The sequence below is a fragment of the Delphinus delphis genome, chromosome 13 (genome assembly GCF_949987515.2).
Source record: "Delphinus delphis chromosome 13, mDelDel1.2, whole genome shotgun sequence".
NCBI classification, from domain to species: Eukaryota; Metazoa; Chordata; class Mammalia; order Artiodactyla; family Delphinidae; genus Delphinus; species Delphinus delphis.
Genome location: NC_082695.1, coordinates 69994443 through 70010340, shown reverse-complemented (window position 1 = coordinate 70010340; position 15898 = coordinate 69994443). Strand labels below are relative to the sequence as shown.

Genomic DNA, 15898 nt, shown 5'->3' with positions numbered 1-15898 from the left:
CTAGAAAATGGAGCTAATTCCTCACAGGTTGCAGGTTGTGAAGATTAATAAGAGTGTATATGAAGCGCTTGTATGAATACCTATCAGTGCTCCTCTCTATCTGGGGAAATGCCCTTTGAGATGAACATACTGTTTTTCATTCCATTTATTCTTCAAATATAAGTGGAGATAATGGAACGTGATCTTAAAGTACATAAGTTTGCTCTTTCCTTTAGGAGGCTGCTACATTTCCCTTTCCTGAAGTTCAAGGTGATGATCCATAAGAGCAGAACCTTTTTGAACCACCACAAATTCATGTAGAAACAATATTAAGACAGGTCACTTGTTTTTCTCTTTTCTCCAGGAGACACTGTTTAAAAGAGAAGGGGGGTGGGGGGAGGAGGAGGAGAGAAGAAGAAGGAGGAGAAGAAGAAGGAAGGGAGGGAGGGAGGAAGGAAGGAAACGATAAAAAACACTTGTCAATCTATGTTTTCAAGGTTACGGGACTATTTTACGGTCTACCTCAAGGCAAGCTATTTGCAACCTTGCTGAGGTCAGAGAAAGAAGACAAATGCTTACTCTATAACACCAATTATTTGGATGTTAGAAATTAAAGCCTTATTAGATACGGCAATTAATTATCTTAAATCCCAACTGTATCTTTCTGGAAATTTCAGTAATAAGGGAGCATCTCATCTACCTTGAAAAATGATGAACGAATCAGTCTCTGAAAGAACTGAATAATCTTATTATCTCCTTATCTCCCCAGAATCTAATAATAACACCAAAATTTGGATAAAGAAATGTAATAGCAAAAGAAAATGGAGACAGATCCTAGGATAAACACTCATTTGGAGAAGGAATTAAGTCAGAATTTGTTGGTATTTTTCCCCACTGTTAGTGAACTTACATTTAAAGCATTTATATATATTAATAATTATATATAATATGTAATAATAAGATATGTATATATTTGAGAATCTACACAGCCAGACACTCAGCCAGGTGATCTGGGGTATCGCAATGGAACAAAGAGGACCAAGTCCGCACCTTTATAGAGCTTACATTCTAGTGGTAGAAAGAACCCAAACCACAAGTAAACAAAGAAATAATATAATAAATATAATATAATATAATAAATATAATATGTGTCAGGTGGTGGCAGTGACCAAATGAAATAGAAAGTGTATTGAGGGCATACAGAGTGGTGAAGAGCACTGTTTTAGATGGGGCTGTCAGGGAAAGCCTCTCCCAAGAGATAAATAAGGTTTGAACGAGAACCTGAAGGAGATGAAAGAACTAACACACGCTATAAATCGGAAAAGAGAAATCAATGCAGAGGCGAACAGAAATCAAAGTCCCCAAGGCAGGACTGTGCTTCTCAGGGGAGAGACCTTTAGCTGGAGGCCAGTGAGCTGGGGCAGAGTAAAAGTGAATTAAAGAGGCATTCCAAGTGAGATGGGAGATCCCCAAAGGACTTCGAGCAGAGGAATAATATGATCTAGTCTTTTAAAAAATATCACTCTGGCCACAGACAGCCCTGACAAATCTAGAAATGACAAGTAGCACCAGCCCCATGCGACTGCTGGTACGTCCCACTAGGATCAAAACTGGTATTTGTAATTTAAAACATGCAAATGAAATATTGTCTTTAGTGCTACATCAGTTAAAAAAATAAAGGAAAAATCAAATACCACGCTTCTGTGCTGACATATCAATCTGGCTTTAATAACTGATTAGGCTACTTTGAAACTTTATATTATGTTTAAATTGCCATGAAGGCTGGAGATTTTTCTGTACCAGTCTTCCTCACATTTGAACACTTTTCTAAAAAGAAGTAAAATTTCAACGTCAGCTTGCTGACTGACACGCTACCGTATTTTCACGTGGCTGCTCTGCTCTGAAACAATTTCTCACCTAATTAACCCATTAGTTCATTAACACTTTAGTTAACCCACGTGCAAGGGCACACACTGTAGGTACCAGATGCCCCCTCAGAAAACGCTGCTGTTTTTCTGTGTCCCCACCAGGCTAGATGGAGTAGATGTGACCACTCATTTAGTTTTAAGAAGTCCTTCAAGACTTACTGGATACGTGGAATTAATGGCCTGTCAATTGCAACAATAAAGTCCTTACGTATAGGTGGTGATTCTTCTAAGGCGTCAAAGGAAAACACAATTTTAAGCCACTTTGGATGAGCCACGTAAAAGCCACCGCTTTGAAGGTGACACAGGAAACACTAAACCTGTGACTTTTTAGAGTTAATCTGTGGTCCCCAATCTGGTTTCATCTTGTGAGGCAGAGAAGCAACGTGGCCAACGGAAGTTACTCAGTCCCACTTACTCATCCAGTTTCTGACATTTAAGAAGCTCTGTTGACTGGTGAGGTCAAACATTAATAAGAAACCCATGGCGTCTCTGAAAAACGCAGTGGTGAGGCTCCGGAATCTGCCAAAAAAGCACAGTGGATAGTTCTGGAAGTCAGTCCACATGCAAATTCTGATGACAATACAAACAACACTATTTCCCTTTCAGATATGAACTCCCCATGGCATCCCTCGGGATTATTCTGCCGAATGGGCAGAAAGACTGCTGAAGGGTCGGGGAGAACACCTCGTTGTGGATTTGTTTAAGATCGCGTCCCGGCTTTATGTTCCAGAGCAGGTAGGCGTGCAAGAGTTTGTAAACTTCAACCACACGCTCGCTTACACAGCCCCTTGGAATCTTTCTCTCATTGGCTCACGGGCATCTTGTGGCCCACAATTAAAATAGAAGCCACTTTAGAGTTGGGACTTTAACTTATACTTTTCAAATTTCTTGTCTGTGCCCAGAAGGAAGCTTGGCACATGGTAGCCTGAAGATGAATGCCTGTGATTACATGCAGAAAATCACAACTTGTTAGCAGCTGGAACTAGGGTTCTTTTGTAAGGAAGAACATAGGTGAGAAAACTCTTTTATAAGCACTCCTTAGGGATAAAACTGAGCTTTAGGCTGGCATGCATGTCTCTTAAGGAGAAGGACGACAGTGAAGAAAGGAAAAAGAGGATGTTGATTAGGGGAATGAGGGAAGGGCAGAGAGACTTGGTAGTTGAGGAGAGAAAGCAAGAAGTCTCATCTCTAATGGAGGATTCTGAAGAATGCACTCCTTCATGTGCGATGACTTTCCCTTGTTCCAACCCCTTCGACCCCAACATCCTCAGGGAAGTTGAAGATGCTTTGAGATCCACTTCAATGTCAGCAATGGGCGAAACAAGAGATCACACGTAAGGTCCAGAGAAGGTTTGGGTTATACTGATAAAGAAGTGAATTTGGCAATTGACTTTTAGAAAGGCACATGACTTTGAAACAGAGAAGCGTATCACTTCCTATCCTAAATGTCCTCCTAATTTTGGATCTCCTATTTTGGCCTATTTGTAGATTCTTGGGTTTCCTCTGGGTTCTATTCTTGACCCCTTCTTCCTCTACATATATTCACTGGTTAATCTCATTCACTTCCCTGGCTCTATTATCCCCTATATGTTGAACCCCAAATTTATAGGTCTAGATTTTTCCTGCCCTCCGCACCATATGCCCAATTACTTGTTTGATATTTCCACTTGGAGGAAACTAAGGTACCCTCAACTTCATGTGTTTAAAACCAAACTGGCCCCTCCTCCTGATTTTCTGTCAATGACATCACCATCCTCCTTGGTCACCACAGCCTTTCTACCTCACCTGCTATATACAAGCAATCAACAAATATCTCCTGACTTTCTCATTTCTGTCCACGTACCCTGCCACTATTCTAGTTTTGGACCCATTATCTTCCACCTGGATAATTTCAACAGCCTTCTCAACAGTCTTCCTGTCTCCAGTGTCGTATGGGATCCTCCCCTTCCCTGATTTCTTCCCACTGATTATATAAATCCTCTGCTAAAAACATTTAAATGATGGTACTTTGCTTAAGATAATGACTGAACTTTTCAACAATCCGTCAAGGCTCTGCATGAACTAACCCTTGCTCATCTATCCAGCTTCATCTGTTGACTACCCACAGGCAAGCTGATCTTCTTTTGGTTCTTAGAAAGTTCACACTCTCCCCTGGGCTTTCACACACACTGTTATTCCTGTGGGAAGCCTCACCTTCATGCTTCCTTTACCTTCTATCCTTTTAGCCTGGATAAGATTCACTCATACATTGTGTATGAGTATGTATATTTACATATAACAGTATCACCTCCCCACGCTGACTTCCCAACACCCTCATGTAGCTTATGGGCTCCTCTTGGTGCACCTGACAACCACTCTTTGTTTTCCTGTTAGTGCCCTAAAGCTATTATTGCAATTGTTTATTTGTCCAAATTCTACCCCGGTAGCTCCAAGAAAAAAGGAGCTGTGTCTCTAACTTGCTATCCATTGCGTTTCTATGGCCCTGAGCACATTTTTGGCTCGCTAAATGCCTGTCAAATATAGATAAAGAAATAAAGAAAGAAAATAGCAAAGGATATAAATTATTAAAGTGTTAAATGACTTCAATAGAGAACAATACTTTCAATACCAAAGCAGGGAGAAGAGTTTTTTTTTTTTTTTTTTTTTTTTTTGCGGTACGGGGGCCTCTCACTGTTGTGGCCTCTCCCATTGCGGAGCACAGGCTCCGGGCGCGCAGGCTCAGCGGCCATGGCTCACGGGCCCAGCCGCTCCGCGGCATGTGGGATCTTCCCGGACCGGGGCACGAACCCGTGTCCCCTGCATCGGCAGGCGGACTCTCAACCACTGCGCCACCAGGGAAGCCCAGAAGAGATATTTTAATGACTTTTTATTTCCAAAATAAGATTCCTTTGGTAGGACATACTCATGATGATTATGAAATACCAAAAGTTTTACTCAGTTTTCTTCCTGTGGATTTGTTCCTACCAGTCACTAGAAGCTCGGAGATTACAGGGCTTTTATTGAAGGGTTCTTTCTCTGTCTTTGGGAACTAGCTGTACTCCCAAAACTGTCTCCTGCTCCAACCACAAGAGTGTGGCTAACTCAGCCACAATAGTCTCCTCTCTGTCCTCTCCTTAAGAGTGTGTGTGTGCGTGTGTCTGATTTGAGGATAAGACTGTGCCTTATCCCCCTCTCATTGCCCACAGCACATGACAGTTTCTTTAAAACACACTTGCTCGATAAGATCTCATTGGAGCAAACACTTCTGCATCCACAGCAACATGGGTAAAATACTCTTGCTCTGGACCAGCTTCATACCCTGGACCACTCAGCCCAGTACCCTTGTTAACCCCCTTACTTTCCAGGGTTTACTCCAGGGGAAAGCTTATTGATTTCTAGCTTCACTCACCAACCTCATTGTGGCCCCAGGGTGGAGAAAGCTAGGACCCCATCAGAAAACAGATCCTAGGGCGCATTATAGCTCCTTCTCCCTCACTGAGAACTAAGTCTGTGCCCTACATCCTTTAGGTTTACATAGGGGTATGATTTCTGTCCTCCTTCCCATAATGTGCCTTTTATCAATAATCATTATCTTACATGGCTTATACTGCCAGCCGTCCTCAGGCACAGGGTTGAGGTGTGAGGCATTGTTCATCCTGCTGCTTAGCTGCACCTTTTGTATACAGAATGCAAAATTCTCAAGGAATGAATAACCTTGATGTACTAAGACTGTCCTTAGTATTTCCTATTTCACTCCTGGAGCAGCTGTCTTAAGGGGACAGATGAGAGAAGCCTGCCATCACGCTAGGCTGACATATCGTGTGCGAAGACATATGGGAACCACATTTTCTCATATTCCTTCTTCAAAAATGAATTAAATCGGTCTATAAAACATACATCTTTGTGACAACAAAACTGACATATGAACAGAGATTCTTGTAAGGAATGACTTCAGAAGAACCAGCCGTGTTGAAGGATGTGTGTAAATGGAATTCACAGTCAAAAAAGCTCACAGAGAGGGCCCAGCCCCTCTCCTGGCGTTTACACTCACTGAAAGCGAGAATGTTTTGGATTCATTTCAAAGACTGAAGTGTTTACCAGCATAAACATTGTAAGACATGTGATGTAGAATTGGGAGGTATGTGCCTTCTAAATGTCTTCTCTGACAATCTATTGCCAATTTCTGTTTAATCTAATATTGAAAAGCTTCACTAGCTTGGGGTCTTTTGCACTCCGGAAGTTTGAATCTCAAAGAAATATATTTTCATCAAATAATGGCATAGCACCTCCAGCTCTCAACAAGCCACACTACTGTCTACTGAGTGTCTCTTGACTTGGACGCTGTACCAGAGACGAGGCTGAAAAACCAAGTATGGCCTCTGCCCTTATAAAGCTCACAATTGTGTTGGGGTGAGAAGGTCACAAGTGAATCAGAGACCAGCAGTTACAGATAAAAATAAAAGATTCACCTTACTGCAAGGTGGTATATAATTAATTGAGTAATTTAAGGGATGGAAGAATAGATGTAGGAGTTCAAGAAAGAGGGAGTTTGTTTCACTTGGGGTGTTCAGAAGAGCCCCGACAAGCAGGTGTAATGTGAGCCAGGCCTGGTGAAAGGAGAGGCTCAGGGAAGGTGGAAAGGGAGTAAAACATTCCAGCTGGAGGCTGATGGTGAGACCAAAATCTCAGAGAGTTAAGCCAGTCAAACGGCACAGGATGAGAGTCTGTGTGTAAGGGCAGGAAGAGATGAGAAAGATATTAACACCTTTTCTTCAACTCCCTCTTCAAGTAGTACTTGTAACAATGTCAATTTCCCACCTCAATTTAATTAAATTCTGGAGAAGTTTTTTTCTTTTTTCCCCTATTACAAAGTACAAAGACAATGCATAAGAATTTTCACAGAGATTTCTGAAAATCTGATTTTTGAAATCTGTACCAAATACACAGTGCTAGTTATAGTCGATGAACTACAAGTAATTTATTTTTATTTTTTGATACAAATGTTTATTTTGAAACCAGAAGGAGAGTTGCATATCCTTACAAGTCCACATACCACATACAGCGTTCACATTAAAATAAGTTTTCCTAAGATATTTGTAGCTAGAAACAAAGTAATTCACTGTTACCTCTCTTGTCCTGCTGTGTCCCAAAGCTGAAGATGTACCTTAACTGCTTTCCCTGTTGACCCATTTGGTCCCTGTGTGTTATAAACCTGAAAAATACAAATGTCATCAGTTGATACTGCTTTGGATTATGTCAGCATTCAAATTCTCTGGGTTCACTCAGCATATTTTTTCTTCATTACTATAATCAAAGTTCATAGTGCAAAATAAATATTTGCTCTGTTTTGTTTCCCCAGAAGTATCACATATACTCTCACTTTTAAATGTCAAGTATAAGTATGGTTTTCAAAACAATTTAGGCATCCTGCAAACTTAAATTAGACACCTTCTGTCATTTCCTCATGGAGGCAGCAAACATTAGATTTAGGACCCAACTTCTACATTCAAATATAGACTCTTCATTTAACTTCATAGAATCTTATTTTCCTTTAGCAAATTTAGACCCATCATTTCCTCCTACTTTACAGAGATACTGCTAACTTGAATGAAATAGCAGATGTGAAGGCATTTTTAAAACAGTAAAATGCTTTACAAATACCTGAATATCCTCTACTGTGAACTGGACTTTCAAAATGAAAAACACATGGAATTTCTCAATAAGTTTACACAGGATATTTCAAGTCTTTCCTTGCTAGTCGTTCCTTCAAGGGCTCTTTTTAGAAAAGTTTAAATTTTTTAAATGATGGCATTTTGACTTCTTATTTAAACAAAGCATAGAAATTTTAATATTTATCCAGTTCTTTTACTTATGGCTTAGTGAAGATGTTTTAAAGATAAGCTTTGCAAAGATTTATACCTAGATTGGGGTTGGGGGTGGGGAATTGGGAGGGGAGAAGGCACAGAAAAACCCTGGAAGGGTTGGGAGCAAGTTTGCTAAGACTATAGTACTGGACTTTCAGATAAGGTACAGGACATTATAAGGAACCATGATTTAACTTCTCAACATCATTTTCTTTGTTTGTTGTTTTGGATTTGTGATATCAACTGGAAGCCACCGCCATCTTGGCAATCAAGAATACCTTGGGTGGCAGTAAATCTGGCTAAGCTTCTGTGCCTATGTTACACGTCTCACATGTCACAATATCCTTGTCATTAGCGTCTAGCATAGGAGAAGGAAGTGGTTGTGATTCTCACTTAAAATCCCTTATCTTGAAAAATAGCAAGGATTGGTCTCACATTCTGTTCATAAGAAGCTAGTGATTGATGGCTGAGTCTACACATAAATAAAAATGCAGCAGGAACTCACAAAGCTCACGTTCCAGCTATTTGCCAATCATTCTTTTAACTTTTTTTGTAAGCATAGGGAAATGAACACTTGTTTTTATTGAGGAACTCAGATAAAGAGTTAATGATTTTAGATACTAATTCATGTTTTGAAAGTTTCCTTAAGAATTCATAGAAAACACACTATGCAAACCCATAAATGATTTTAGTTGCCCTGTGTACTTCTGGGGGCAAGTGATAGTGCCACTCAATTTTTTCTAAGCAACATGTTATTTATAATTGAGACAGTAAAAAATAATATTTAAATTGGATTAAAGTGACAGGTTATGAATTTCATGTGATAAAAGACGGTCACCTTGCAATGCAATAAACATAGCTTCTTAATCCTTATCTTTTTTTTTTTTTTTTTTTTTTTTTTTTTTTGTGGTACGTGGGCCTCTCACTGTTGTGGCCTCTCCCGTTGTGGAGCACAGGCTCCGGACGCGCAGGCTCAGTGGCCATGGCTCATGGGCCCAGCCGCTCTGCGGCATGTGGGATCCTCCCAGACCGGGGCACAAACCCATGTCCCCTGCATCGGCAGGCGGACTCTCAACCACTGCGCCACCAAGGAAGCCCTTAATCCTTATCTTATATAGTAGGATCAGCAACCAGTTAACAGTATGGTTAAAAACTCACCACACGTTTTTCCCGAAAGTCTATCCCTACTGTCGTGATGAACTTGGGATTGAATTTATTGTCTGTGTAGCGATAAAGAAATGTCGTCTTCCCCACTCCCGAATCTCCAAGGGCCAGGAGTTTGATCAGATAATCATAGTCCCCATCGGTCATAGTGATGGTCTTGGTGGGCCTGTGTAGGAGGAAAAATAAGTACTTATGATTAAAATTGGTTTTCCTTTGCCTTCCTGCAAAGCAACGTCAATTTAGCTTTCAAGGGTAAAAACTTGGAATGCCTCTATTCTGTGACTCAGTGAGTTAACTAGTTCAGAGCAGCTTCAGGAGTAAGGACTCTTCTATGATTTCACTTAGTACCTATCTTTTTATATCATGTCAGGTAATATGGAACAAAAAGCTATGTGATACCCACCATGGCTATTGCCACAGCAATAGTAGAACTTAAAGAGTTATAGCCTTTTTTTTTTTTTTTAAGCCAGTGTCTCTTGGAATCAGGAGTGTGGTGCTAGGAAAAACAGTCACAGGGAATAGAAAAAACTGTCCAAGATGATGCAGGTGTGCTAGAGGGAGACTGAAATTATATATGAGTAATGGAATAGAAAAACCTAGGGGGATATTCTGCCTGTAATCCTGCAGGATGACCTTTCTATTATATGCATACAAAATATTCCTTTTTAATTTAAAAAATTTCACAGCTGAAATGACAACCTTTAAAAACACTGATTTGAAATCATTTCAAAAGCAATGTTTTAAAATCTTACGTTCTGAAATACTGAACCCTCTGTTCTCCAACGGCAAATATGCTGTATTTGGCAAATCTGCCGAATATTTTCTAGGCCTTGAAAAAAGGGAAGAGCTATTCAGAGGCATAACTATGGTAATTCTTCTAATATTTCTCCTGAAGGAACATCACTTGCCATTTCACCCACTGCCCTAACCTCTCCTGCCTTGGTTTTAATTTCTTCCGTTGTTACAATGGCTATGGGTGATGCCAAGGGCCAATGCCAAAAACAGTGATGACATGAAAACTACCACCACATACCTTTGAATTACACCATCACCCACTAAATACTTGATGTACTTTCCACTCTTGAGGTTAGCAAAATGATTTGCCATTTGGTACAACTTTCTGATTTGTGGGTTATACAGATGGATAGAGGAAGGCTTATGAAGACATCCCTAGAATAGAAACATTTCTCTGCTATTAGGTAAGAAGGAGGAATATTTCCTCACCTCTACAATCCAGAAAACATTGTACCCTTCAGGAGTTCTGAGGTGATCAAGATTAAATGTCAACAACAGGCTGCTCCATGGACATATCTGAAAACTGCTACATAATTCGAATCATTTTTCTACATGTAAGAAAATGATGCACATATTCATCAATTTACACAAAACTTTATTTTTTACATTGTCATTTTGGTACAGGGTCAAAACTAAAAGGTTCCATGTCTTTGGATAAATAATGATGAAGATGATGATTAGGTAGTTAGCCAGCCAGTATTATTACATCGTTTGGAAGATTTACAATGATTTTACATTAGAATTTTCTAAAATTTGAACCCTATTGATGCTAAATCCTCCTAAATGTATTATGGTTGATGGATGTATATTTCTTTAATTAATGAATGGTTTTTGAGGTCAGGTGTTTTGAGGGCTGCCAATATATATTTTTGCACTAAAGTTTTCCTCTCTTATAACATCCTTTCTTCACTGAGTAGGGCTCTCAGGGTAGATGTTTGCTGACTGTGAATGTACTCTTTTTCTTTTTTAAGGTCTATACAAAGTATAACCATTGCTCAGGAAGAGGTGCATAGCAACCATCAACAACCAGCCTTCCTTAATGCAGGGATACAGATATCTCCACTACTGATGTGAAATTCTTCTTAGAAAATGTCTGCATTGATCAACCCCCTGGCAGTGAGTAGTTCTGCGTTTGGGTTGGTGCCAAATATCTTACCAGGACTTTTTGGTTGAAGATGTTGCTGTTTCTAGTCTTTGAGCCAGATGGGTTGCTAGAGGAGATTGCTGTCAAAGTTGTAAGGTTTCCCCCATCTAAGGTCTATCATCACCACCATCACTCTACCTTAGTCTCTCTTTCCCTTCCAAACTTGCTCATGTGAAACTCCTCTGAAGGGTGATAAAGTCTGTTATTTCACCAGTAAAATCAGATAAAACTGTTAATTCTCTTGTGAAAAAAAACAGATGAAATTTAAATATTCTAAGATAGTTAAGTAATTAAAGCAAAATTCGTCCCTGGACACAATCCTTGATAATCAGAGGGAAGAAACTGAAGCTACTGGTTACCTAAATACACGATAAAGTCGGAGGATATTGTGGTTTCCTGGAAACATGAATAGAATCAAGAAGATACATCAGCACATTTTAAAACTTTGCTTACAGTTAACTATGCTTTTTGCAATATTTTTGGTGACAGTGTCACTAAAGGCTAAGTCTTGAGCAAATCTAGTTAAATACCTCCAATATACAGTATCAGGCCCAAAGATGAAAATTCCAAAAATGTAATCCATAATCTACTTTCTGTCAAGGCACGCATACCCCGAATAAGGATGAAAGAAAATACAACATAATTTTACAAGACGGAACATGATTAGTTGATAAATGAGTCAAATCGTTGTGCTTTTAGTTCAAACAAAACAATAATCTTCATGGACTGCAATGGTCAGAGCAGATTTTGTAGAGGAAGATGAACTTGCATTTAACCTTATAGCATAGGGAGGAATTAGGTACGAGAGGAGATTCAGGACCATCGCGTGGGAGATGAATTGTCACTTACAGAATGAGACTATCACTACTTGCCAACTACATGCCCTACCATGTATTTCTGACCTGTAGCCAATCTGCAGTCCATAAACTGCCTGGGGTTGCCTCCCAATCAGGCTCTAATCCAGAGTCAACAATCCTGGCTAACACAGATCAATTCTACTGCAGCCCACACAGGGTCTTTTCTTTAACTGAAAGATGGTGGAGATTTTGTGGCATTGAACATAAATTCCACCTGAAATGAATGCAAGCTTGGTACTGTGGAAACCATTTATTTAGTGTCTTCAATAGACTAGTTAAAGAAATTGACATATTAAGCTGGGTATGAGATAGTTTGCCTCCAAGTTTCTTTTAAAAATGAATTATTTTATATATACAATTCTTTTGCATTTAGTTTGTAACTTTTAAAGAAATTTCTTTTGTATTTAGCTTCGTTCCTCTTTTATTACTATGTGATTTTCTGAGTCCTAAAATCATGTGACCTCAGTAGTCTATCCCTGGCACAGCAAATACACCACCACAAAGAAAAATAAAAGCCTTGGTAAAAAAAAAGGCTGTTTTCTAAGAACTGGGCTAAAAGAAAAGATCTGGTAAGGATCAAAAAGCTGACAAGTTTAGCAGTATTGTTTATTCCCGCGCAATGATTGATGGGATTGTTAGTTCTTGGTTCTATGAATCTAAAAGGGAAGAAAAAGCCAGAGGATTGCCATGTTTCAGGAAATGCGTCTGACTCTCTGCCATTATCACTGTGTCACAAACTATATACCACAAGAGCCAGAAGGTCTTTTAGATACAGAAACCACAGCATCGACCTCAGAGCCTTTCGTGGGAAGGTAAGAGGCTGGAAGGAGTAGGGAAAAGAATTCACAACACCCATGAAGCTCTGTTTAATGAAGAATCCTAAAGGTAGAAGGAAATCTAAGTAATCATGTGGTCTAGCCCTTAGTTTACAGATGAGAAATCACGTGCAGGGAAGTTACCTAATTTATGGGGTGACATTTCTAATAGAGGAAACCCCAAGACTGGTGTTCATTATGATTTGTAATGGAAACTGGGTTAGATAGGTAGAAAGTAGAAATATATTCATTCTATGAGGGAAGGGAATTTTCTCTGGGAACATGATTTTCATAGTTAGAATATCTCAAATGAGGTTGCCCATACTGTCTCTCTCTCTTTTTTTTTTACCCTGCTTTGTTTCATTCTTGTTCAACATAAATTCCATTAGCTCAGGAATTTAATTTCCTTGTCCACTGCTGGATCCACAGAGCCCAGTATAGTGGTTGGCATACAGGAGGAGCTCAATACATATGTGTTAGTGTATATTTAATATTTAAGATTCTCAGAGCCATGCAAATGTCATGATTAATGAAATGTGTCTTTGGGCAGTTGGTGGAAGTGGAGTCTCTCCAAGTTCAGAGCTTGGATTCTCCTTCCTTCCTCATCTGTAAAGTGAATGTTTAGATTAAATAATGACCTTGGTACTTTCCAGGTCTGGCTTCCTGAGCTCATTTTTCTATTTTAAGTTGCACAAGAGTATAAAAACTTCCTCAAAGTAGAATATTTATATCTTCAGAAGAGCAATTTCAAATAACCTGGGAAAAGAGAAAGTACAGAGGGACTATAATTTTTGAAAGTGAGATTTGTGCTGGCAGACAGCATATTAACTTGTCAGTTGAATAGGTCAGAGCTCAGAGAACTGGGCTCCCCTATGAAAGCATCCATTTGTCCATCTAACACTCATTGGCACCTTCTGTTTTGCATGATATTTTGCATGGCTCTGAGGATACACTCCGATTTGTCTAGTGGGGAGCTTAACAAATGCTACAGATATGTGTGGACGACTACTACCCAGATGGACTAACCCATGCAAACTTTGCTAGTTCTCCAAGTAACAATCTTAAGGATGCCATGACAAGTTATGACCTTGTGACGTGAACTTATTAAATTCATAAAACCATTCTTAAGGTACTTCAGAAAGCTTAAAATAGTAGACAAATAAAATATCATGGATACTACGTTGCATTCAGTGTAGATGGTTTCCATAAAATAAAACTATCAAGCATAAAATGGACAGATGTTTACTATTTCCTCATTTATCTTTATTTGATTGGTTTGTGTTGGGCTCCAGTAAGAGCATTTGGGGTCTGGGATTCTCACAGCAAGCACTTCATTATCTGAACGATAGCCTAAAGGTGGTTCTCATTAACTGACCTTGAAATACGGCTTCCTACCACCACATTCATGTCCAGGAGGTTACAGTTAAATTATGGACGGCTGAAGTACTCTAGGGGCCTGTAGCCTGTGCATCAGAACAGAAGGCATTTTCTGGAAGGAGGGAAGTTGTGGGGGAGGGTGTAAATTAAAAAATAAAAAATAAAAACCTCTTCAGTGTATTCCATAGCATTTTGTTCGGTTAGCAAAGTTTATCAAAGATAATTTTTATTTCGATACTCCCTAAATGCTATTTAGAATTAATGGATGTGAGCCTATATGGAACATTCAAACTAAACTGCAAATATAAATCAACATCAAATTAACTGGACTTTTATTTGTTGACAGTGGTCAATGTGTCTACTGGAGCAATCAAATCTATTTTTAAATGTGTTCATTTTGTTGCAATTTATGGTCAAGGGATATAATATAATAGAGACAGACTAAGAATTCATTGAGCTTACTCACCCCGAAAATAAAGGGTAAAAATTCCAACACAAGTCAGCTTTAAATTGGTTTTTCTCCATTGATATATCATTATTCTCACATATTAAGTGCACTTCTAAGCCAAAGTATAATTTAATTTCTCTAAAATTCTTTTTTCTATAAGGTAAAAATTTCCCTTTAGCTTAATTTTGTGGTATCCTTTGAAACTGTATGAATTTTCCCCTTTTTCCCTTTACTTTTTATTATGAGCACTTTCAAACATATACAAAATTTGAGGGAATAGTAGTGTACACCCATATACTGATGGCCCAGCTTCTAAACTACCAATACATGGCCATCTTTGTTTCATGTATCCAAAACTCTCCCTTTACCAGATTATTTTGAAGCAAATACCAGGCATCATAACATTTTTTCATGAATAATTCAATATATATCTCTGAAGATTTCTCAGCTTACCATTTATATTGTGCTTACCTATAGAGAAGATTGTCAAACATCTGGCTTTCTATTTGATAGGTCTGAAGCCATATCTTAATACTGTTTTAGCCTGTGTTTCTTTTACAGTGATCAAGGTCAAGCATATTTTCATACGTTTAAGGGTTATTTGTATTCCTTTTTTGTGTGACTGGAAGGCTCATATCTCTTGTTCAGTTTTTAAAAATGGTTTATCTCTCCTATTTTTAGAAGTTCTTTGTGTATTAGGGACATTAAAACCTTGTTATTTAAGTTGCAAATACTTTTTCCCCATTTGTCTCTTTGCTTGTGACATTTATGCTACCCAAACGACTTTTATTGTTATTGTTGATGTCTGGGGGAGGAGAAATCAAATTCTGAACCACAAGAAGGTTTTCCCATGCCAGATAATAAAGTAATTCACTTATGTGTTCTTCTGCTACTTACATGGTTTCAACTTACATTTAAAAATCTAACTCACCTGGAATTTACCATAAATATGTTATGAAGAATTGATCCAAACTTATCTCATGATAGCTGTCCAAATACAACTTACATACAAATTCATCTTTTCATCACTGATTTAAGATACTACCTCTATCATATAGTAAAATTTCATACACAGTTGTGTCTATTCCTGGATTCTTCTCTTCTGTTCCCCTGGTCTAGCTGTCTGTTCATGAAGCACCAGGTAAGTATACAATGTTTAATATCTGAAAAAGTTATCCCCTCCTCATTGTTCTTTTCTTAACATCTTTACAATATTGAGTCTTCTAATCCAAAATCATATGTCTTCCATGTATTCAAGTCATCTATTGTGACTTCCAGGATTAATTTATGGTTTCCCTCATACAGATTTTGGATATTTTTGTTAAGTTCACAACTAAGTATATGATTTTCCTTATTTGCTTTTGTAACTTGGGGTTCATCTGTCAACTTTGGCCTATTATTGTTTTGTTGTTTATGTGAAGATTATTGACTTCTGTATATTGGTTTTATTACTCAGTGCTTTGCCAAATTTTCTTATTTTTTTAGTGGTTTTTCAATTCATTATTTTGAATTTTCCAGATGTACAATTATATCCTTGATTAACAGGTA

The 15898-nt window shown here is 38.5% G+C and overlaps 1 protein-coding gene across 2 annotated transcripts in view; it reads right to left on the bottom strand.

Annotated features, from left to right (window-relative positions):
* Positions 1-15898, bottom strand: part of RAB27B (RAB27B, member RAS oncogene family) — a 159128-nt gene that overhangs the window by 1582 nt on the left and 141648 nt on the right. For both annotated transcript variants that reach the window (XM_060029092.1, XM_060029093.1), the window contains 3 exons: positions 8909-9080; positions 7013-7098; positions 2323-2426 (listed from right to left, as the gene is read on the bottom strand). In XM_060029092.1, the coding sequence (XP_059885075.1) occupies positions 2323-2426; positions 7013-7098; positions 8909-9061 (343 nt within the window). In that variant the 5' untranslated portion in view covers positions 9062-9080. The remainder of the gene's footprint in view (positions 1-2322; positions 2427-7012; positions 7099-8908; positions 9081-15898) is intronic.